This window comes from Camelus dromedarius, chromosome 5 (genome assembly GCF_036321535.1).
Source record: "Camelus dromedarius isolate mCamDro1 chromosome 5, mCamDro1.pat, whole genome shotgun sequence".
NCBI lineage: Eukaryota > Metazoa > Chordata > Mammalia > Artiodactyla > Camelidae > Camelus > Camelus dromedarius.
This window is the reverse complement of record NC_087440.1, coordinates 20621009-20644238: the sequence shown is the minus strand read 5'-3', so window position 1 is coordinate 20644238 and position 23230 is coordinate 20621009. Positions and strand designations below refer to the sequence as shown.

The 23230-nt window shown below is 37.5% G+C and overlaps 1 protein-coding gene across 9 annotated transcripts in view; it reads left to right on the top strand.

The window, feature by feature from the left end:
* Nucleotides 1–23230, top strand: part of TMEM62 (transmembrane protein 62) — a 46880-nt gene that overhangs the window by 10157 nt on the left and 13493 nt on the right. Inside the window, exons 1-7 of one of the 9 annotated variants that reach the window (XM_064485665.1) lie at nt 10130–10236; nt 10784–10895; nt 12054–12191; nt 14251–14324; nt 17767–17908; nt 20321–20445; nt 20589–20711. In XM_064485665.1, coding sequence (XP_064341735.1) covers nt 12174–12191; nt 14251–14324; nt 17767–17908; nt 20321–20445; nt 20589–20711 — 482 coding nt within the window. In that variant the 5' untranslated portion in view covers nt 10130–10236; nt 10784–10895; nt 12054–12173. Of the gene's footprint in view, nt 1–10129; nt 10237–10264; nt 10534–10783; nt 10896–12053; nt 12192–14250; nt 14325–17766; nt 17909–18511; nt 18600–20320; nt 20446–20588; nt 20712–23230 lie in introns of those variants that run through there. The other 8 variants (XM_064485671.1, XM_031453221.2, XM_064485668.1 and 5 more) reach the window with 8 other exon arrangements.

Sequence of the window (23230 nt, the reverse complement as noted above, 5' to 3'; positions counted from 1 at the left end):
TGATTTTAGCATAAAGATTATTTTGAACTAAAGGCAATTAATAGTCAACAGATACAGGAAGAGTTCTCTGCCCTTATCTACCCAAAAGCAGGACATAAATTTCCCTTTATGAAGGTGGCATAAATTTCCTCCCTTCCTCTCCTGGACAAGGATGAAGAGACCCTTATCAGCAGAGGCAGAACCAGACCAAGATGAGCCTGCATAGACAAATCTTACTAAAACAACAACAACAAACAACAACAAAAACCCTTATCTTCTGTTAGTTCCCCCATATATTTCCCTAGTTACTTCCCCACAATTGATCTCCCTTGAAGCCCAAGCCCTTTCTTTGGTAAGAAAGGTATATACACACTCCCAAGTCTAACTGCTTCTGTACTTCTTTTTTTTGTGAATTCCTATGCATGTAAAAAAATTAATACATTTGTATTTTTCTTCTGTCAGTATGTCTTTTTTCTATTTTATTCACAGGCCCCCAAAACCTGAACCTAAGAGGGTAGATGAAGTTTTTCCTCCCAGTCCCCGCACATCAGATGCCTTAATCCCATTATTACAGTATTCCTGACAGGAAAGCTCAGGTCTCTCTTCACATAGCTCCAAAGCCTCGGTGGAGCAGGGAGGGCTATTATTTATCCAGAGTTCGTAAGGTATCTGAATAGAGAAGACAAAGTTTGGCTTCTACCGAGTCCCGCCCAGGTGTCTGATCTTCCCGTAGTCCTGGCTATGTCCTCTTTGCTCCAGTCACCTCCCAAATCCCTCCCTAAGCATCAGTGTTTAACCCCAACGGCACTTGGCGCCCGGGTGTTTGGCTTGAGGTCCTTTAATTTGGAACTTCACCTCTCTGTGTGCTAGCCACCCAGAACCACTCCCATCCCGGGCACCAGTTTAGGAGCCCACTGCTCGAGTTTCAGCTCACCAGCACTGGCTCCTCACACTCTGGCATCCATTTCTTTAGGGTTATCATCATACCATGGGTATGACGGGAGTGACAGAGGAGAAAACTTGGCGCTATTTACCGTCCGCATGGAAACCGCAGCCTCCCATCACCGACGGGGTGGGGCTTTGAAAGGACGTGGCCAGCGGCAGCCTGGCGGGTTCCACTCTCAACGCCCCTTGCTGCCTGCATACCGTCACTGAAACTCAGGAGCGTTTGCTAGTAAGCGCACCCCTAGGAGGCAGAACAAATTGGTTAACAACGCTTGGTGTCCCTTTTTTTGGCTCAAACTCCTGATCACGTGGGCGGGTCATGCTCTCCAGGTCCTGATTTTTCCGCTATTTAATGAGAGATTATCTCCTGACTCCAGTCAGGACTTGTAACTAAAAAAGAATCATAGCCAATTCCCAAATTCTTGGATAGTACATGAATTTGCCCTAGATTATGGGAAAAATAACTATATTTTGTGTTTTTCTAAAAAATGACTACTTTAGGAAGTTTGGAAAACAAAAATACCATGTGCAGGCAGAATTTGTATAAATATGAAAGTAAAACTAAAGTATATATATGTACAAATTAAGCATCTAGGTTGAATTGAAGGTTTCCATCTGTAAATCTTGTAGAATTATTTTTACAGTTCTAGTAAGATTGTGTCCCAGCTTCCTGTTATTCCTTAATTTACATGAGTGGTTATTCTTAGCTTTTTGTATTGTTCATTGGCTAGAGTTCCTGGATTGTCTCAGCTGGGACTGGCATGTTCCTTGTCAATAATATTTTATAGCTTTTTAACATTAGAGACTGTTTCTCATATTGCTTAATCTTTGGTCTGTTGGAAATGTAGATATTGGAAAATCCTTGGGCATGATTTTAAAATGCCAGCAAGTTGAATGTTGCAGAGTTGGAACATAGGTGTAAAAATGAAACATGTTTGGAAACAAATCCAGTGTCCCCTTTGCAAATTTGAAAAGGCATTTACAGTATGGGGAATGTTTGTTGGTTTTATTAATGATTGTTTGCTTTGGGGTATTTGGTGGGAAAATTAGCCCACCTTCAGAGAGGGGGCCACATCTTATCTCATGACTGGTTTAGAAAATAAAACAATACAAACCTAAGCTGAGTTTTGTGCTTACTAAAGGAAATACAAATTTTAAAGAAGCCAACAAGAAATAAAATTATAGAATGGTACCACTGTCCTCATTTTCTGATTCAATATCTTCTCAGCTTCTACTCCTGCTACTTATAAGGACATGTCCAGAGAGATCTGGTTTCTGAGCTGAGGAAAAGGGCTGGGCTATCTGTCCTCTCTGGGAGTCTGTGGACCAAAGCACACTCATTTGGGGGCAAATTCTACTTGAAGAAAGAGGTTCCCATATTAAGCTGAGAAACAGGTCATTGAGGTCAGTAGAGTCAAAACCAGGATGTGGAGACAGTGGTCCCCTTTGGTCTTGTAAGGTCATTCCCACAGCTGTGGGAGGATAAGCCCTCTTTTAGAACCAGAAAGTCCTGAGAATGTGTTGAAGTGATCAGGGTTGGAGGCTTCAATGCCAGTTTTGGAAGAATCAGTCCTCTGAGCAGAGATTTCATTTCTGGGTTTAGCTTGATTTGTGGAGGTTAGCTTCATTTTGAAGATGAAGTTTTCCCCACTTGGGGAGTCATTTCTGGCTGAAGTGAAACTCAGATTGCTGGCTCAGACTGAGTCGGACGTCATTTACAGGGCATAAATAGACCTGGATCTTGGGTTCACTTTCAGCCCTGGATCTAAGTTTTCATTTAAGGGTACTGCTGGTCAGAGGATCCTGTCTGTGCAGGTGATGAAACACAACAGCATTGCAGCCATAGTGGAGAGGGAAAGGGTGTGGAAAAAGAGGATCAAACTGATAAAGAATATGTCAAAGCTAACACAACTAGGAAAAGAAAGTCAGGATGTGAATCAAGATCCTTAAGACTCCAGGGAGCGTGCTCTTCACAGAGGAGCCAAGCACAGAGATGCAGAAATGATTGGGACGAATGAGAGGAATGCTCAGTGGAAAGAACTTTGTGTAGACATGCAAGAAACAGCTCAACCTACCGGGAGAATAAGATATAGTTTGGAGAGAGACAAAATAGATGATTCTACCAAGTCTGTGAAAGCCCTAGTTTGCAGTAGATTAATCCTGGGCTTCAAGTGGTCTGGTGAACAGATTAAATAGACATGAACAAATTTATTTGTCCAGGATATGAGTAAATTCTAGGAAGAGGACCCAAGCTGGACCCCATGATGAACCTATCCTGGTTTGAGCACCCGTCAGTGCAGCTTGCCAACCATCTATGTATTCTCTTAAAAAAATTTTTTTTGTTAACATTGTTTGCTATGCACTGTGTTAGACACTTTGGAGAAAAAGTTCAACAAAACTTGAATAAAAGTGGTGGTGAGTTGAGTATGAGCAATCCATGGAATACTGTATTACTAAGAGAAATAAAAAGCAAAAGGAATTGCTAGGAACAGAGTGAAAGCAGGTACTCAGACTTTAACTGTGCACCAGACATGGTGAACAAACAGCCAGGTTAGAAGTCATGAAACTCTAGGAGAGGCTGCTTCTGAAGAATAAAAATGACACAACACTTGAAGGGTTTAAAAGTGCCAAGTAGAAGTACAGACAACTGGTGAAGGGTTATTAGTGATAAGAACTTGGAAAACCAAACATACAGAAAAATCAAGATAATTCATCATTGTGGGAAAGTAAGACTAGTTGTCCTAGAGCAAGGGTTAACAAAATACGGCCCCCAATCACCTGCTACCTGTTTTTGTACAACCTTCATTCAAGCTAAGAATAGTTTCTACGTTTTCAGATGGTTGAAAAATAAATCAAAAGAAGAATATTTCATAATACATGAAAAACATTTAAACTTCAAGTTTCAGTGTACAAATGTGAACCTGTATTGGAACGCTGCTGCCTCGTTCATTTATGTACTGACTGGCTGCTTTTGTGCAAAGATAGAGTCGAATAGTTGCAACAGACACAGTCTGGCCCACTGAGCCTGCAACATTTACTATCAGGTCCTTTATAGAAAAAAATTGCTAATCCAAAACAAAAATTTTTTTTCTCTTTACAATGTCACTGTTAAAAACTCAGAAAAGATGGATGAGCAAAAAGAAGAAAATGTAAATAACCTATAATCTCATATGATCAAGATAAACATTGTTGTTAGTTTGGTGTATATGCTTCCAGACTCTTTTCTGTGTGTGTGTGTGTGTGTGTGTGTGTTAAATGACATTATGTTAGCATGCTTGAGATCCTGGGTTCAATCCCCAGTACCTCCATTAAGTAAATAAATAAACCTAATTACCTACCCCCTGCAAAAGAAATGATATTATATTGTAGAGCCTTATAAAATACTCTTTATCATGTTAACATATTTTCATAACATTAATTTTTTCTTCAAAATTATTTTAAGATTACTATATGGAATTCCCTTGTATGGCTGTGTCATTTTATTTTTAAGACTCTTATTGTGGAATATTTACTTTATTTATTTTTTATTTTTTAAAACTTTTTTATTGAGTTATAGTCATTTGACAATGTTGTGTCAAATTCCAGTATAGAGCACAATTTTTTAGTTATACATGAACATATATATATTCATTGTCACATTTTTTTCGCTGTGAGCTACCACAAGATCTTGTATATATTTCCCTGTGCTATACCTTATAATCTTGTTTATCTATTTTACATATGCCTGTCAATATCTACAAATTTTGAACTCCCAGTCTGTCCCTTCCTACCCACCCTCCTTCACAACCACAAGTTTGTATTCTATATCTATGAGTCCATTTCTGTTTTGTATTTATGTGGAACATTTACTTTAGTTTGTTACCAATTTTCTATTATAAATTTTGCTGTAATAAACATACTTGGTAAATTTCAGTAAACATCCATATTTTTCCTTAGGATAAGTTGTAAGTAGAAATATCAGGTCAAGTGCGTATTTTAATATGTTTAAAATTTTGATGGATAAAGTATGCATTCGTTATATTTTTAATTAAATATATCTCATAAAAATTTTGTGGTAAATACTTTATAATACTAAAGATTACATGTAATATATGTACAAGTTAAAGAATAACAATAGAATGAATACCAGCATATCCACCACTGGCGTAAGGAATGAAGGCTAACTTTTATTTTTTAATTTAGTTTAATTTAATTTTTATTGAAGTATAGTCAATTTACTATGTTCAGGTGTACAGCAAAGTTATTTAGTTTACATATATATTCTTTTTCAGATTATTTTCCATTATTACAAAATACTACAAAAAATTACAAACTATTGCATAGTTCCCTATGCAAGGTTAACTTTTATATTTAAAAAAAATTAGTAATACGGTGACCAAAATATTTTTCTGGTAGTTTTTAGTTTTATTGTTACCAGGAAACAGGAAATAAGAATCAAGAACACTAGCCGAGCGGAAACACCAAAATTAATGTTACCGGGAAAAGGAAAATAAGAATCACCTCGGTTCTTTGTCACTCAAAAAAAAGATTTTTGACAAGAGTCAGGAAAAAGCGTGATAAGCAAAATTTTTATTAGTGAAATAAAAAAACAGTTAAAGAGAATACACTCCCTAGAATTGGGAACAGGCCAATCCAAGAGAGGAAAAATGGCACCACTCTCTCCTTCCTCCTGTTTCTTTATCATGGTTTTGTAACTGGTTAATTAATTGATTGATTAACTGATTCCCTGCGCTCTGGTTAATTGACAGCTCAGGTTCCCTGTACTCTGGTTAATTGACAGCGCAGGTTCCTTGTGTTCTGGATTATTCCTTTCCCCTTCCTCTCCGCCTGCCCAGTGCTCATTTCTATCTTAACTACCTAACATTATGACTGAGTTTGGTGCTTTTTCTGATTTTTGCTGAGGGCACTAGTCCTCAGCATTTTTTTTTTTTAATTTAAGATTTGTGGACTCACGCTTCATTGCAGGGATGGCAAAGTGACATTTATATCACAGGAATGTGAAAGCTGACAATCTTATGATTGTTTTTATACCTGTTTCATACATTTAAATAGATGTAAAGAATGGATTTGATGTTAACCAAACTTGCATTAGTTGATTCATTCCAAAGTGGCTCTCTAGTCATTGTCTCTTATTAGTCGTTACTAGCAGCTCAGGAATGGGAAGGGAAAAATGGGGAATTCACGCTGAATGGGTACAGCATTTCAGTTTGGAATGCTGAAGAGATTTGGAGATGGATAGTGTTGATGGTTGCACAGCAGAGTGAATGTACTTAATGCCACTGCATTGTACACTTAAAGGTGTGTAAAACAAAGAATTTTGCCCACCATTCCAGTTTTACAAGAATTAAGTTGCAGCCCACTGCCATTGCCCACTGACAATGTTGCCCTGAGAGGAATTCAGGATGGAGAAAAACAGGAAGAATTCTGTGCCTGGGATATGAGGGCCCCTAAATAGTTAAGATGCATATCTAAGGAAATATTTCACTGACCTCAGATTCTTGCATCTTCCTAGACATAGAAAAGCACTAAAATCATTAACTTGAGATGTCTGTTCTTTGTGATTAGCAGTAATGTTTTTATGCTAGACTACCTGTTTTTTCCCAACAAAAAATTCATATATATCCTGGCTCCTCCCCTGCCTCTTCACAGCAGTTCCTCAGAGCTCTCTGAGAGGCTGTCTCCTGAGCTATAGTTCTCAGTAAGGGCCAAGAATAAAACTATACCTTACCACTCTTGCATTGTGCGGGTTTTTTTCAGTCATCAGGTGGTAAATTTTACATTGCATGTATTTTATCACAATTTTGAAAAATAATTTTAAAAAATCTTTATACACACAAAAAACTTCTTTGATTATATTACTTTAGCTATGGAAACTGAAACCATGCCCCATAGAGTTAACAGAAGCTGATGACTAACAAAAATTCTTGAGCTTGTCTTACAGAACAATAGATGTAGGAACAGCTTGTTGAAACCCCTTTGCTTGTAAACTTCCTTCATTAATTAAGCTTGCTTTAGTTATTGTATTTTTCTTTCTTTGTTTCTTTCTTTTTCCTACCACTTTAATTGCACACCTTTTCAACTTCATACAGCCCAGTTGTTTTACAGGTACTTGGAGTCAGCTCTTGGCCAGAGCGAACTGGGTGGGGCTTGTTGGGGTTACTGACCTCTAAAACTGAGCCTGGGCAGATGTCTGAAGAAAAGCCTTTTGATGTCAGAGGGCAGGAAAACTCCACCTTCAGATAGTGCTAAGCACTTCCATTTTGAATATGCAGAAACATGTAACCCAACGCATCTGCACAGAGCACTGATGACTTCACCTTTCCCCCTACCTCCAATCACCTTTCCCCACGCCTAAGACCACCCTGCTTATCCCATAAATATCCCAACTCCCTCACCTTCGGGGAGGCAAGACTTACTCTCTCATCTCCTCATCTAGCTGCCTTGTGAATAAACTCTAAGCCATAAACCTGGGAGTCTCAACATTTGACTTGCTGCATGTTGAGCAAATGGACCTGGTTGGGTAACAAAATGACTTCACAGAACAATGACTTAATAATACAATGTTGGATTTTTAATCAAGGTTAGTATAAGAAAGAGTAATCTGAAGATCATTTTTACATCTCATGTTTATGCAACATGCAGTTCAATTTATGACTATAGATGACAATGTACATTGTATTGTGAAATGTCCAAGTGATAAATTCCCCCTTGACTTTAGTTCTAGGAAAGTTTGCTTTCACGGTGAATTGCTGCTTGCTATCTTTATGAGATTACAAGAAATCTACCATTCTCCTCTGACTATGAGGAACTGAGAACCACCTTTCATGCTAATTTGTAGTGATTAGCTGGTCAAACCAGTATTTCCCTGGAGAATTATTAACCATCCTTAAATAAATAATTTCCTCTTTCTACTCACCTTGAGCACCTTGAGTGAAGCAGCTTGGTTATAATTCAGTGTCTGAAGTTCAGACTGCTGGCCTTTGTGACTAAAACTATGTTTCTCTGTCCAAGATGTCTTTACAGCATGTCTATCCCTGTCATCTGTCACATAGCTTCTTGTATTCCATTTCTGGAAAATAATTCTCATATCTTTAAGGAAGGTTCCCCCGAAGCCTTTCCAAATGCATTTTTGTATGCCACATTGCCTGTGTTTTAAATCAGATCATCTCAACCATATCTTCCAAATTTGGTTTAAAGAGATCCATCTAGATGTTTTCTAGTGGTGCGGTGTTAGACAAAACCAAAAACTTTATTCAGATAGACAGTACTCTCTACATATACACTATAGCCCTAGTTTTTTCCTCACCTGGGCTCCAAACTTTTGCTCTAACATTTAACTATCTCATTTTCTTCCCTCAAATATCCAATCAGCTGTCAAATTCAGTAGTTTCTGTCTTTACAATCCTTTCTTTCTAATCTCAGTGTTACACTCTCCCATCTTTTTACTTCAGGCCTTTGTAATTACCCACTATCTGGGTATCTTAATCCATTCCGGCTGCTGTAACAAAATAGCACAGACTGGGTGGTTTGTAAATAACAGAAACTTATTTCACTGTTCTGTAGGCTGGAAGTTTAAGATCAGGGTGCCAGTGTGGACAGGTTCTGGTGAAGGCTCTTCCAGGTTGCAGACTGCTGACTTCTTGCTGTGTCCTCACATGGTGGAAGGGGCCAGGGATCTCTCTAGTGTCTCTTTTAGAAAGACAGTAGTCCCACTCATGAGGTTGGAGCCCAAAGCCCCCACCTCCAAATATCATCAACATATGAATTTTGTGGGGACACATTAAGACTGTAGCACAGGATTAGTGCAATATTCTTTTTAACAGGACTCTGTGCCACACCTCTGTTCAATTGGTTCCCTATGCTGGTGCCAGATCTAGCTTCATTCTTGGCATTTACAGAGGCCTTCTGCCATGTGGCTCAAAGGGCCTGCTCTAATTCCCCAAGGCATAACTCAGTCACAGCCAAACTGAAGTACAGTTTCCCATGGTAACCGCGTGGTATTATATCCAGGAGTCCATCTCCACCTCATTCTCCTCCCTCCTCCACTACCGAAATCTGTGGATGCTCAGGTCCCAAAGTTGGCCCTCTGTATCCGCAGATTCCACATCCTCATGTTTGGTTGAATCCATAGATGCCAAACCCTGGAATAAGGAGGACTCTCACTGTCTCCTCAACATGACTTGAATTTTCTCACCTTAAAAAGTTTTGGTTCATGTTGTTAAATCCTGGTGGAAAGTGCTTTGCCTCACCCCACCCCCAGTCTCTGCCACTCAAAAATCCTATTTATCCTTTACATGCCACCTCCCTAATTAAACTTTTCCAGACTCTCTCCAAAGATGTGATCCCTTCCTCTAGCCTTTTATATCTGAAATTCATCTCTTGTGGCAAATGGCATATTCTTCTTAAATTCATTTGTGTATTTCTCTCTGCTACATAAGCTTCTAAAATAATGAACCGTGGCTCTTTAGCTACTTATCATTATGGTAACATTCTGTATGTTTTCTGCTGAGATCAATGTCTTATACTCCAGAGGTACTCAAAAAATATTTAACAAATTGAAATTGGCATAACTCCAATACTGGCAACATGCCCCACTAAAATAATTCAAAAAGGTTCAAAAAAGGGCCCTATTTGTATAAAAATGTTTATTCAGAGCAGAAATGTTTATTCAGAATGTTTATTCAAAACACGTTTATGCAAAAATGTTTGTTCAGAACATAATAAACAATCCAAAAGTTCAACAATAAGGGAATGGTTAGATAAATTAAGGGCAGGAACCAAATATAATTTTCTTGTACTTAGCCCATAGGAAGTATTTTAAAACTGATTAACTGAATGATACACCACTGTAGTGGAATATTATGTAATCAAGCGCATGTGAAATCAGGTTTAGGAAAAAACAACTTTCACAAAACATACGGATTATATATACAGAAAACCTATGGAGGGACATTGTTAATAATCAGAAGGAGCCAGACGAAGCTACTTGCCACATTTGTACAGCAATTTTAAAGGCGTCCTAATATATACTTTGAGTCTCACGACGACTCTGTGAAGTACGTACGGGAGGTATTATTAACTCCGGTTCACAGGTAAGGAAACCGACTCACCGAGATCAGGATTGATTGTCTAAGGCGGAGCCAGGACTCTAGCCTCCGCCCTCAGTTCAGGGCTCCTTCCCTGCCACACCTCAGCAACCGCGAGTGGCGTTGGGGGTCTCGGTTTCCTTTTCTTCACCCGCGTCACATTAGCAAACCGAGCCCAGAGACGCGAGCGGCGGGCCAGGAGGAGCAGGTGCACCGCGAGGCGCAGGTGCGGGCGGCGCCCTAGGCCCCGCGACCATAGAGTCCGGAAGTCCGGCCAGAGCAGCTCCAGGGGCGCCGCGCGGTCCGGGCCGCGGACGGCAAGGGCCGCGCCCCTGCGGGCGGAATGGCCTCAGCGCTGGCCGTCAGGGTGGTCGCCGGGCTGGCGGCCGCGGCCATGGCGGCCGTGCTCTTGGAGCACTACGGCCTGGCCGGCCCGCCCTCGCCCCTGCCCCAGCCCCGCGCCCCACGAAGCCCACACCCCGCGCCGGGCCCCGCGGCCACCAACATCTTCTGGGGTCTGCAGGTGACGCAGCGGGAGCTCAGGCGCGGGGGTGGGTGCAGAGCTGGCCAGAGGCGGTGAGGCGCCGGCAGTTTTCGCCGGGGCGTGACCCATGCCTGCTTGGGCCCAAGCTCTGGGCGGAGGGAGAGGGGCTCGGTCCCTACCTGGGGGTTCGTTGATGCGCTACATCTTTGCCTTTTCTTTCCGTTGGAGAGAGCCACTGAGTCACCTCTCTCCGTGCCGCCTCTTCCTGACTCAAAGATCTGTTCCGCAGATATCCGACATTCACCTGAGCAGGTTTCGTGATCCAGGCAGAGCTGTAGACTTAGAGAAGTTCTGTTCTGAAACTATTGACATCATTCAACCAGCTCTCGTCCTAGCAACAGGTAGGGAGGTTGCGGTGCTGTCATGTTGTTCTGTGGTCTGGATGGTAGAATGCTAGCCAAGGCTGCAGCTTTTTACTTTCGGGTCGTTAGCAAACCTGTAGCCAGAGCCTCAGGTGAGTCCTTCTGGAAAGGAGATGGGACATTATAATTTCCTTTGTTTATGGATAAGTGAGTCAAGATCCGGGCTAAATGACTTGCCATGGCAAATTTTGCTCAAGCGGAAGAAGCAGGGCTCATGACTCTCTTATTAGTGTCCCGTCTTGTGTATCTGTATCTGTCTTTTTGGTTGCACTTCTGGATTTGAGAGAGAATTAAGGAAAGCTCTTTAACCGCAACTCAAGAGTTTTCTTCCTCTTCCTCCTTTCTCTCTCTCTCTTTCTCTTTTTTTTTTTTTTTTTTTTTTTTTGGTTCTGAGTTTTCCATTTTCTTTACGGTGTTAATCAATCTTATATTGACAGTTGCTTGAGGCTTCAAGTAACTCAGGACACTTTTTTTCATCCTTTGGTACTTCTGTGACTTGGGTCCCTAGAGTTTTCAAACCCCTAATCATTTGCTCCCAGCTGGGTTGGAGAATAAGCTAAAGGAGTATCTATCCTCGCTATTGGGGAATTCATCTTACATCCGCCTTACTGAAACACCTTTGCTGACAGGATAGAGTCTTCATTTTATGGAAACCTCAATTTTAAGTGTCTATCTAGTTTCCTAGAAATTTGGATATTTCGTTGTCCAAACTACACATACCCGACTGTTGCTTGCTGTAAAAATAATTCTTGGTCAGATCACATATCTTGATTTTGAGTTTGGAAAATAAGGTCACTCTGCAGAGTGCTGGAATTTCTTATTAAGGAGTTTTCATTTTATCACAGTCTCATGATGCATTTTTTACTGCTCTCTTTAAAGATATATTATTCATAACCCATTTCTAATATCACAGGAGGTTTAATAGGCGCTTGCTAACATCTAAGAAAGAAATAAAGCCCTTGCTGAGAGTTTTATTTTAGATGGCTTGCTGTGGACCGAGATGGACTCATAAGTGGTTATGCTTTACATGTTGAGTACTTTAAATATGTTTATTCTTTGATATGCATTAACAAAAAAATTGAACCCCCAGCTCAGATTTATTTTACATTGTGATTCAGTTCATCTGTAAATCTACAGGAGACCTGACAGATGCCAAAACAAAGGAACAGTTGGGATCCAGGCAGCAAGAGGTAGAATGGCAAACTTACCAGGGTATTCTGAAGAAGACAAGGGTCATGGAAAAAACCAAGTGGCTCGATGTCAAAGGAAATCATGGTAAGAGTCAAGTCCCAGTTATAATTAAGACTAGATTTTTTTTCTCCTTCAGGAGCCTAGTTTCTGCAATTTAAAATGGGAGATTGTAACTTAGGTTTAGGTATACTGGAGGCCACAACTATGAAATCCAGCTATGTATAATATGTGATTTTAAAACTTCATATGTAACTGTTAGGCCTTGAGGGGAAAGTCGGTATGGTCCTTTCTTTACGTGGAAGGAAAGCTTCTAGCAAACTCCTTGCAGATGGATGCTTAAAAATATATAATTTCGCTAAGTGAAAGAAGTCAAACCTGTAAGTTTACATACTGTGTGATTCCATTTATATGACATTCAAGAAGAGGCAAACTGTAGACAGGATCGATTACCGTTGTCCAGGGTTGAAGACAGGGTAGGGTAGGGGGAGAAGTTGACTACAAAGAGACATCATGAGATAATTTTGGGGGTGATGGATCTGTTTTGTGTCATGATTGTAGTGGTAGATATATGACTATGCATTTGTCAAAATCCATAGAACTATACTTCACAAAGATTGAGTTTTACTTTATATACATTGAAAAATTAAAATAGCAAATATATCCCCATATGCAAGGGGAAAGAAATGGATAATCCCTTCCCATTTTTTACATTATAATTGTTGTGTTAGTAAGGAAATGAATTATTTTTCCAGAGTCCTGATGGTAGATTTGTTTGTTTCATAAAAGTTGACTTTTTTATTGGTTACTTAAGTACTCCATTTGTCTGCTTCATTTGATTATTCATTGCTGTGAGTACCTTATTAATGTATTTTTTTAAAAGCTATATTTTAAACAAATAATTCTACCTGGTGAAATATAGCTATTGGTTTGATCAGAAAATGCCCTCTTTATAGATACAGTTGACCTTTCAAAAATGTGGGGGTTAGGGGCACCGACCCCCAGGCAGTGGAAAATTCATGTGTAACTTTACAGTTGGCCCTCTGCATCTGTGGATCATTCAACTGAGGCTTGTGTAGTACTGTAGTATGTATTGAAAAAAAAATCTGTATAAGTGGAACCACACAGTTCAAACCTGTGTTGTTCAAGGATCAACTATAGTTCTTACAAAGCAGCTAGGAATTATAAATTAAAAGTAGGATATCTGGCTTACAACTTTCTCTGGTATGTTTACATTTCCCTTTTCTCCTGCTCTTAATTAGTGATACAGGTCAAATTCTTTTGCAATAAAAAGCAAATCTGTGTTTATTTTTTAAAGTTTTCTAAGCCAAACTACTGTCATTTTAAGTAATAAATATAAAATGGACTCTTGTGATTAAATAATTTGGATAGTCCTTTGAAGTTCATAATATTTTAACTTGACTTGTAATGGTATAAATGCTCATGGTATATATGTGTGTGTGTACACAAATATATATGTATATAAATCTTTATTAAGATTTAACTACAACAGAGTTGTTCTCCTAGCAAGAGGATTATGCACACAATAATGTTTCTTTGTAATTGGACTTACAGCTTAGTCTCTAAGATTATTAGAAATGTAGTAGATTCTTGGAAGTCAAAGCTGATAAACAATTTTAGCTATTGCAACCAGGGAAGCAAGCTCTATGAAATCATTATATTTCCAGATAAGAATTCTAAGATACCCTCAGCCTTACCCTTTATCATTATATAACTCCTTTATTACTGAATCTTTTTTAAGATTCAAGAAGAGAGGGCGTTGGCCCTGTTATCAAAGTCAACTGCTGCGTAAAAGCACTTGGCATGTGTCCGCACATCAGACATGAATCCAGTTCTTCCTGGCTTCCAGAATCACGTGATTAAAACAGCAGCGACCATCCAGTCTTATAACTTCAAACTGATTTATTCTGAATAGTACATAATTCAGAGTATTTATTATTTTTCAGTATACCAGGTGCCTTAAATAAGTTTCTAGATAATCTGAATTCAACTAAGTTATCAGATTTTAAAAATTAAAATTAAATGCCAATCTAATTAATTGACATTCTGTCATCTAAGGTGTTATTGAAAGAATTGTCATTTTTGTTTAGTCATTAATATGTTTGCATTTTTCTTTTTCATGTAGATGATGTTTGCTTTTTTTTTTAAATTAGATGCATTCAACATTCCAAGTCTGGAGAGTGTTGAGAATTATTACAGGTACTGTAATGACAGAAAACAGACCACAATGTAGAGTCTGTTACAAGGAGGGTGCAATTAATTAACTGAATGAATGAAAATGTTTTATAACAGAGAAAATTTCTGTATAAAGAACCTCTGGTAATTTAGAAAAGGGGCCTTTAAATTTTATTTATTTGTTTGTTTGTTTATTTATTTATTTATTTATTTAGGTGATTAATTTTTATTTGTTTCCTCAAACCTCTTCTTTCCTTCAATTCTTTTTATTTCATCTACTTTAATGCTTTTTGTTGGCTAATGGTACTTTTAACATTCCACAAAGACTTTTTTTTTTTTGCCATTGGTGGATAGCAAAAGTCATTTAGATCAGAGCTTGTGAGCCAGAGTACTGTGGATTTTAGGAATGCTGAGATACACCGCCTCTGTGGTGGCTGAAGAACCCAACTGGTCACCCCTGGCTGCTTTGTCCTTTCAGTCTAGTTTGTCATACAAATATTAACAAGATTTTTACGTGCCATGAATATGAAAAAGGCCGTGAATATGGAAAGATCTTTGACTTAGAAAACCAATTCTCTAGAATTCTTTTGGCTATAATCTCACTTTCTGGTCCAGGGTATTCAGTGGCTTTGTTCTACATTGCCAGTCAGTCAAGTAGCAAGTATTTATTGAGAGCCATCATTAGTTGGCTAGTGTGAGAGGTACAAGAGCTAATATTGAAAAATATGACCTCTACCTTCAAGTAAGTCTAGCTAAGGAAGATAAAAATTGTTTAAGAAACAATTAGAAAAGAGCATGGAGTGACTGAAATGCCAGCTTATTTGTTACACGTAATTATCACTATGAGAAATCCAAAAAGGCAGAGGTCAGCATGGGATAGACATAGAGGGACTTTTAATAAATTTTTATTTAAAAATTTTGGTGGGTCTTTTTTTAGGAGGGGTTAGGTAATTAGGTTTACTTATTTATTTAGTGGAGGTGCTGGGAATTGAACCCAGGACCTCATGCCTGGTAAGCACGCACTCTACCACTGAGCTATGCCCTCCCCATTGGAGACTTTATTTTTTATTTATTTATTTTTTTATTGCTATATAATTAACATATAATATTGTGGGTGTTTAAGGTATACAACATGTTCATATGGTATATTTATATATTGCAATATGATTATCACCATAGGGTTAACTAATATCTCTATCATGTGACATAATTATCATTTCTTTTTTTGTTGTGAGAACAATTAAGGTCTAGTCTCCTAGCAGCTTTGAAGTTTATAATATAGTATTGATGGCTATAATTACTGTGCTGTGCGTTAGCTTTCCAGAAGTTATTTATCTGCTAGTTGTAGGTTAGAGAAAGTTCACAAAAGAAGAAAAATTGTGTCCAGTCTTAAAAGATAGGTAGCATTTGGAAAAGTGAGAAATTCTAAAGAGTGTATTTTAGGCAAAAGGATCAGCATAAACAGAGCTTTAAAAGCTAGAATGAGCTTTGGAGGGCAGTAAGAAAACTGCTATCACCAGAATAAAGGTTCATTCTGAGAACTGGTATGACACTGGGTGGATAGTGTAGAGCCAATTTATGGAGGTCTTAGGTGACAAGCATAGAAATTTAGATATGATGCGTAGTCGTTCATAATCCAATGGAGGTTCGTAAGGAGATGAGTAACATAATGAAAATAGTACTGTATAAAGTGCAATTGCACAACAAAATAGGAAAAAGATAGGGATAAAAAGGAAAAGGGAGAGATTGGAGTTGTGTAGACCAAATGGAAGAATCCTGCTGTAGTCTAGCCATGATATGGAAAGAGCTTGAAATGAATAGAGATGTATCTGTCTGAACAAAGTTCGTGGGTATGGGGATGGTGACATCAGTTTGAGAGTGAGAGGGCAAAAAGCACTGGTTAACATTTAATTAGAGTCACTGCATAATTTGGAAGATGAGGTGGTTCTCTTTTGTTAATGTGAGAAAGGAAAAGGACAGAGATGAAAATCTTTCACTTCTTATTAACTATATCTTTGATGGTGACTGTGGGAATGGACTTAAGAGACATTTTCTAAGAAGAATTACTAGGACTTAGGGTCTCATTAGTTATTGGGAAAGTAAAATTATTAGTCACTTTAAAGATTCTTACCTTTATATTTTTGTTTCTAACCACCTAAACTTTATCTGGATTTAATAAATGACATTTTGCTAGAATTATAGGCAAAAATATCATCCTGAAGGAAAAGAAAAAAAAAAACCTTAAGGTTAAATCTTGATCTCTAGAATGGCCAAGAGAATGCCAACATTCAGAATTCAAAAATGTGAACTATTATATGTTTTAACCTCTGCTTTCAGATAGTTGGATTTATTTTTAGATAGTTGAATTTTAATATATGTCAGAAATGTAGGAAAGGGAACAACATATGTGAGATTACAAGATCCTGAAGAATAACTCTTAAAACAACTAAGCAGGAAAAGTATAAATGATATTTTGAAGGAGGAAAAAAAACCCAAAATAGAAATTTTAAAAATACGAAGAAGAGAGGTAATAGAACTGGTGACTATTAATTGCAGTATCTATAATAATATATTTATTTATGATGTATTTGATGGCTCTTGTTGCTTAAGTACAGCTCCCTGGTAGCACATTACATTTCAGAAGTTTGTTTGTTTTTTTAATATGTGCTCTGAGGTAAAACATCATGTAAGACACTTAGATATTTTCTTATAATATTCTAACATTTGAATAATAAAGGTGTGCTCCCAATATAATCTGTACTTTCTTTCACATTTACTCAACAAATACTGAATGAGTGCTGACTCTGTATGCTCTATTATACATCCCTTCTCCCTGCTCTCACACTCCAACTTTCTGGACACCTCAACACTGTTGATACTTAAGGTAGTGGTGAGGATTTTCACTACTGGATATGGTGACCCTGCATATGTTATCAGTATATTTTTAGGAACTGAAAAAAGATTTACTGGTCCAGACCTAACTAACATTTTTCTCCTGGCTCAGTGACTGCATCTTTGCAAAGCTTTACTGTGAGTTAAGCCTCTGCAGTCCTGTTTCAAGAAGGAAAGACTTGTATCTCACTACACCAAGAATTCTGCTGGCTACTTAGTAGGCCCTCACTTAACTTTTTAAATGATTAATAAGCACCATTTCACTGGATTCTGAGTCATCTCTTTTTAAATGGTTAGAGGACTGCATAAATTAGCTTCTCTGCTTTGCTTGGTGACCTTGTGCTTGGTTACTGATGAATATATTTGCCTGAATCTTTGGAGACAATGGGAGGAAATCTTTAAAATTTCTTTTAATGAGTTTATTCATTGTGGATCTCATTTAGCGTATTTCTCTGTCAGATTATGGAAATTTCCTTTTCAAAGGAAGTAAGATATAGTGTAACATTAGGGAAGGAATTTGAACTCATTCTGTCTTTTTATGATTGCACTAAACTTTCCTGTCTTGTATTTTTAGGAAATACTCAGCCGTACGTAGGGATGGCTCCTTCCATTATGTGCACAGTACTCCCTTTGGCAACTATTCTTTCATCTCTTTGGATGCCACCCTGAATCCAGGGCCTAAGAGACCTTTTAATTTCTTTGGAATTTTGGATCAGGTACAGTAAAAATCTCACTTCCCTTTGTAGCTAACCTTTTTTACTTTTCCTCAGATATCTGTGACTCACTTAAAATTATCCTGGATAAAAAAGTTCTTATCTAGAAATGCTTCAGAAAAATTTTATTGTAGTTACAGTTATGGCTAGAAGAAATTATTGACTACTTCAACCCTGTTATTGCTATCCCCATTCTTGTCCCCAAATCTGGGCAAGGAGTGCCTTATATTTTACGTTTATTCCGTAAACATTTATTAAATATGTACTAAGAGCGGCATGCACTTTGCAAGGTACAGAGCACACAGCTTTGTATACTATATTGTGTATTTCTAAATCCCCACAGTTGCCATTTCTTTTTTTATATCACAAATTTTAAATATTTTTATTGTCATAAAAATATATAATCTGCCATTTTAAAATGTACAGTTCAGTGGCATTGATTATATTTACACTGCTGTACAGCTATCACCAGGTTTTTTGTTTTTTGGTTTCTTTGATTGAAATATAGTCAGTTTACAGTGTTGTGTTAGTTTCTGGTGTACAGCACAATGCTTCAGTCGTACATATACATACATATATTCATTTTCATATTCTTTTTTGTTATAGATTATTAGCCATTTCTGATCATCTGGTATTTTTTTGGTAAAAGAAGGCCAGCCATTGAAGTAAATAAGTTTCTTTTAAAGTATTTTTGGTAAGCTCGGTGGGGAAAACTTGCTGAATTAAAACTGTCTGGAAAGTCACAACTGAGAGCCTCTCCTTATTTCTTGGTGCAGCAAATGTCAGCTCATTAATGGGCACGTGTCCATATGCAAGACATATGTGCCCATATGTAAGAGTACAAGGTTGATAAGATCAAATCCCTCATTTCTTAGAATATTTAATCTGCTGGTGGGGTTTAAGACCAGTACAGAAATAACTATAACACAGGGCAGAATTTGCTGAGTGCTGAGAAAGTCAAAGTGATGTGAGGTTTCAGAGGAGCTTGAATGGAATATTGTCAAATGCATTGTGTTATGTTAGGCATTTTATTTATGAAGGTATATTTTGTTTCCTATCTACCAACTGACTTTAGACAGTGTTGATTAACTTATTTTAGAATAGTGCTTTAAAAATATATATATTTTTTATTTTTAATAGACTTTATTCTTTTAGAGCAGTTTCAGGTTCACAGAAGAATTGAATAGGAAATACAGAGAGTTCGCACATAGCCCTCCCCACCCACATATGTATATATATTCCCCTATCCCCAACATCCCTCATCAGTATGACATATTTTGTACAATAGATGAACCAACATGGGCACATTATTATCAACCAAAGTCCATAGTTTACATTCGGGTTCACTGTTGACTTAGAATAGTGTTTTTTAAGATATGATTCAAGGATCATCTGCATGAAAATCAGCTGGAGCCTTGTAAACTGCAGATTTCCAGGCTTTGCCCAAGACTTACCAAATTAGAAACCCTAATAGATGGGCCCAGAAATTTATTGCTATAAGCACCTTACAGATTATATTAATGTATATTTATGTATGTACAAGTTATTTTTGAACTCATCTTTATGAGGGATGATTTACATACAATAAAATGCACTCATTTTAAGTCTTTGAAGAGTTTTGACAAATGTATATAGTAGTGTAGCTGTCACTGCAGTCAAGATGGAGCATTTCCGTTATCCCAGAAAGTTCTCTTATGTAGTTAGTCTTCACCTCCACTCCCAGGGAACCACTGACTGGTTTTCTATCAGTATAAACTAGTGTGTTTGTTACAGAATTTTATATAAATGAAATCATACAGTATGTACTCTTGTGCCTGGCTTCTTTTACTTAGTATGTTTTTGAAATTCATCCATATTACTGTGTGTATCAGTAGTTCTTCCCTTTTTATTGCTGGGTAGTGTTCCATTGTATGGGTGTGGATATACTGCAATTTAGTGATTGTTCCTAGTTTTTGTTTATTATGCGTAGAGCTGTTGTGAACATTCAGGTGTCAGGTGTTCTGTGGACATATGGACATCTTGTTTTAGAAGTTTAGTTTCAGTATTCTCTTTATTGCAATGTGATATACAGGGCTAAAAAGATTAGTCGTTCTTTATTTCCATAAGTAAATTTATAAATAAATAAAGACATTTATGTAATTTAAACATTATTCTTTATTTTTGTTTCCTTATCTATCAAGTGGGACTAATGCCTGTCCTACTTAGCTCAGGGTTATTTTTAGGATCAAATGAATTATAAAGTATATGAAAACATTTTGAAGCTTACAGAGGTCCATACCAGTCACTCATTAATAGGGTTTAAGCCCTAGACATAATATACTTATTATTATAAAACTTCAAGGGAATTTAATCTGTTGACATTAGATTTCAGCCTGAGACCTAACTAATGCTCCCTCTGTTTTTCTCCCATTTCAGAAACAGATGGAGGAGCTTTTATTACTGGCCAAGGAAAGTAGTCGGAGCAACCACAGTATTTGGTTTGGACACTTTACAACGTCCACTATGCTTTCTCCATCACCAGGGATTCGGTCAATTATGAGGTGAGGCAGGCTTTCAAAATCAAAATCATTTCTAACTCTTCTATGTTACTCTACCTATCGTGCTTTCCTGGAGAGATATTTTTATTAGTTTGGCCTCACAAGTTACCTTTGTTCATTTATTTCATTTATTTTTCATTGGGTAGGTCGGCCACAGCTTATTTGTGTGGGCACCTCCATACTCTCGGTGGACTGATGCCTGTTTTACACACTCGTCACTTCCAGGGCACTTTGGAACTTGAAGTGGGAGACTGGAAGGATAACAGAAGGTAAGGGAACTACCCCACAAAATAAAACTTAGACATGTAAGTTTTGATAAAGCAGCAATAATTTTCTCATTGCTCTCATGAGTTACCCCAGTTAAGGAAAAACGTATGCTAGATCTGTGTTTTTAAAGTAATATATGTATGTGGCAGTCTCTGTCATTACGCAAAAACTTTGTAGGGAGAGGATATAGCTCAAGCGCTAGAGCACATGCTTAGCATGGACGAGGTCCTGGGTTCAATCCCCAGTACCTCCTCTGAAAAACTAAGTAAATAAACCTAATTACCTACACCCAAAAAAAATTTAAGGAAAGAAAGGAAACCTTATTACAGCAGTTATGTCCAGTTGCTCAATGGATCATACTTTGAGAAGCACTAGGACTAGAAATATGTCATCTTTTCCCCTGAATTTTATATCTGTCTTTCTAGTTATTGCTAGATAAGGTGTTAGTGATACAAGTTCTTCAAATAGATGATAGTTGCTTTTATTAAGGTTAAAGTATTTTTAAAATTATTATTTAAAAAAATTTTTATTGAAGTATAGTTGATATACAGTATTATATAATTTATAGGTGTACAATATAGTGATTCACAATTTTTAAGGGTTATACTCCATTTATAGTTACTGTAAAATATTGGCTATATTCCTTGTGTTATATGTTGTGTCCTTGTAGCTTATTTTATACATAATAATTTGTATCTCTAAACCCCTACCCTTATATTGTCCCTCCTCCCTTCCCTCTCCCCACTGATAATCACTAGTTCTCTATACCTGTGAGTTTGTTTCTTTTTTGTTATATTCCCTAGTTTTGTTGTATTTCTTAGAATCCACATATAAGAGACATTATATAGTATTTGTCTTTCTCTGTCTGACTTATTTCACTTGGTATAATACCCTCCAAGTCAATCCATCTTGTTACAAATGGCAAAATTTCATCCTTTTTTATGGCTGAGTAGTGTTCCATTGTGTGTGTATGTATACACCACATCTTCTTTATCCATTCATCTGCTGATGGAAACTTAGGTTGCTTCCATATCTTGGCAATTGTAAATAATGCTGCTATGAACATTGGGATGCATGTATATTTTGAATTGGTGGTTTTCTTTGTTTTGGATATATATCCGGGAATGGAATTGCTGGGTCATATAGTAGTTCTAGGGTTAAAGTCTTTTGAAGAGAAAACCTAAATTATTTATCAAAGGCATATAGTATAGTTATATATAGAGAGAGAGAGAGAGAACAAAAAACATATTTTGAGAATAACTAAGTATAATAGTTAAATAAATAGATAAGTATCATCTCATTATTTATTATCAATTGCTGTTTAACTTATTCAAACCCACTGCTGTGAAGATATTAGGTACTAAGTGAATATTTGTTGAGCTGAATATGTTATCTTTCTATTTTTAACTACAGTTGACCTTTGAACAACCTGGTTTGAACTGCATGGGTCCACATATACTCAGATTTTTTTCACAAAATACATACTACAGTACCACAGAATCTGTGGTTATTTAAATCTGTGGGTCCAGAACTGTGGATCCAGAGGGCTGACTGGGAAGTTATAATCAGATTTTAGGTCGGTGCCCCTAACCCCTGCATTGTTTAAAGTTCAACTGTACTTCCATTAATTAAAAAGTAACTTCATATCTTGGAACGTACTTACTCATTTCACTAGGCTTTTCTAGAAACTGTAAGAGCTACGCTTGAAGCCTGCAATTAGTTGGCAACTGTAATTATTTTGAACTAAGACCTGTCTATTCATGACTGTGAGGCTATGGCTAGGCTGGGATTGCCTTTTACCAGATAACCTTCCTAACCTTTGATCAACTTCTGTATTTCTTAGAAATGCTACAGTTACAGGTTAAGTGGTGTTAATCATGGGGCCATTTCCTGTCTTTCTCTTCCCACCTGCTCTCCTGTGTTCCAACCCTGGGGTTTTATCTGGAGTTTGTTTTACTGAAAGGACCTAACCTCTACCTGCTCTTACAAACATTTAAATTGTATTAGTACAATAGAAGAGTTTTTTAAACAGTTAACATATTAATAATATTAGGCTGGGCTTTGTTGTGGATGCAACAGATTTATTTAGCTAGAAATATCAGTGGCTTAACACAACAGATGTTTATTTTTTTCATTTGTGTAAATTAGTATGAGTTGGGGCATCTCTCTTCCATGGGGTGACTCAGGGATTCAGACTTCCTCCACCTTATAATGCCACTATTTTAATACCTCAATTCAATGGAGAACTCACTCCCACTCTTAAGTATTTTGGACCAGAAGTGTGATACATGTCACTTCTGTTCACAGCCCATTGGCCAGAACTAGTCACATGGTCCCAACCTAATACCAGGGAGACTGGGAAATGCAGGGGAGCACGTGGAGTATTTGGTGAGCACTATTGTTTCTGACATAGTTCATTTCTCTCCTCAGTTCTGAAAGTTAGAAAATACAAACTTTTGATTGCCTTTTAATGAGTAGTTACACCTTTCATTTTGCATTTAGAAAATTAAAACCACTTAGC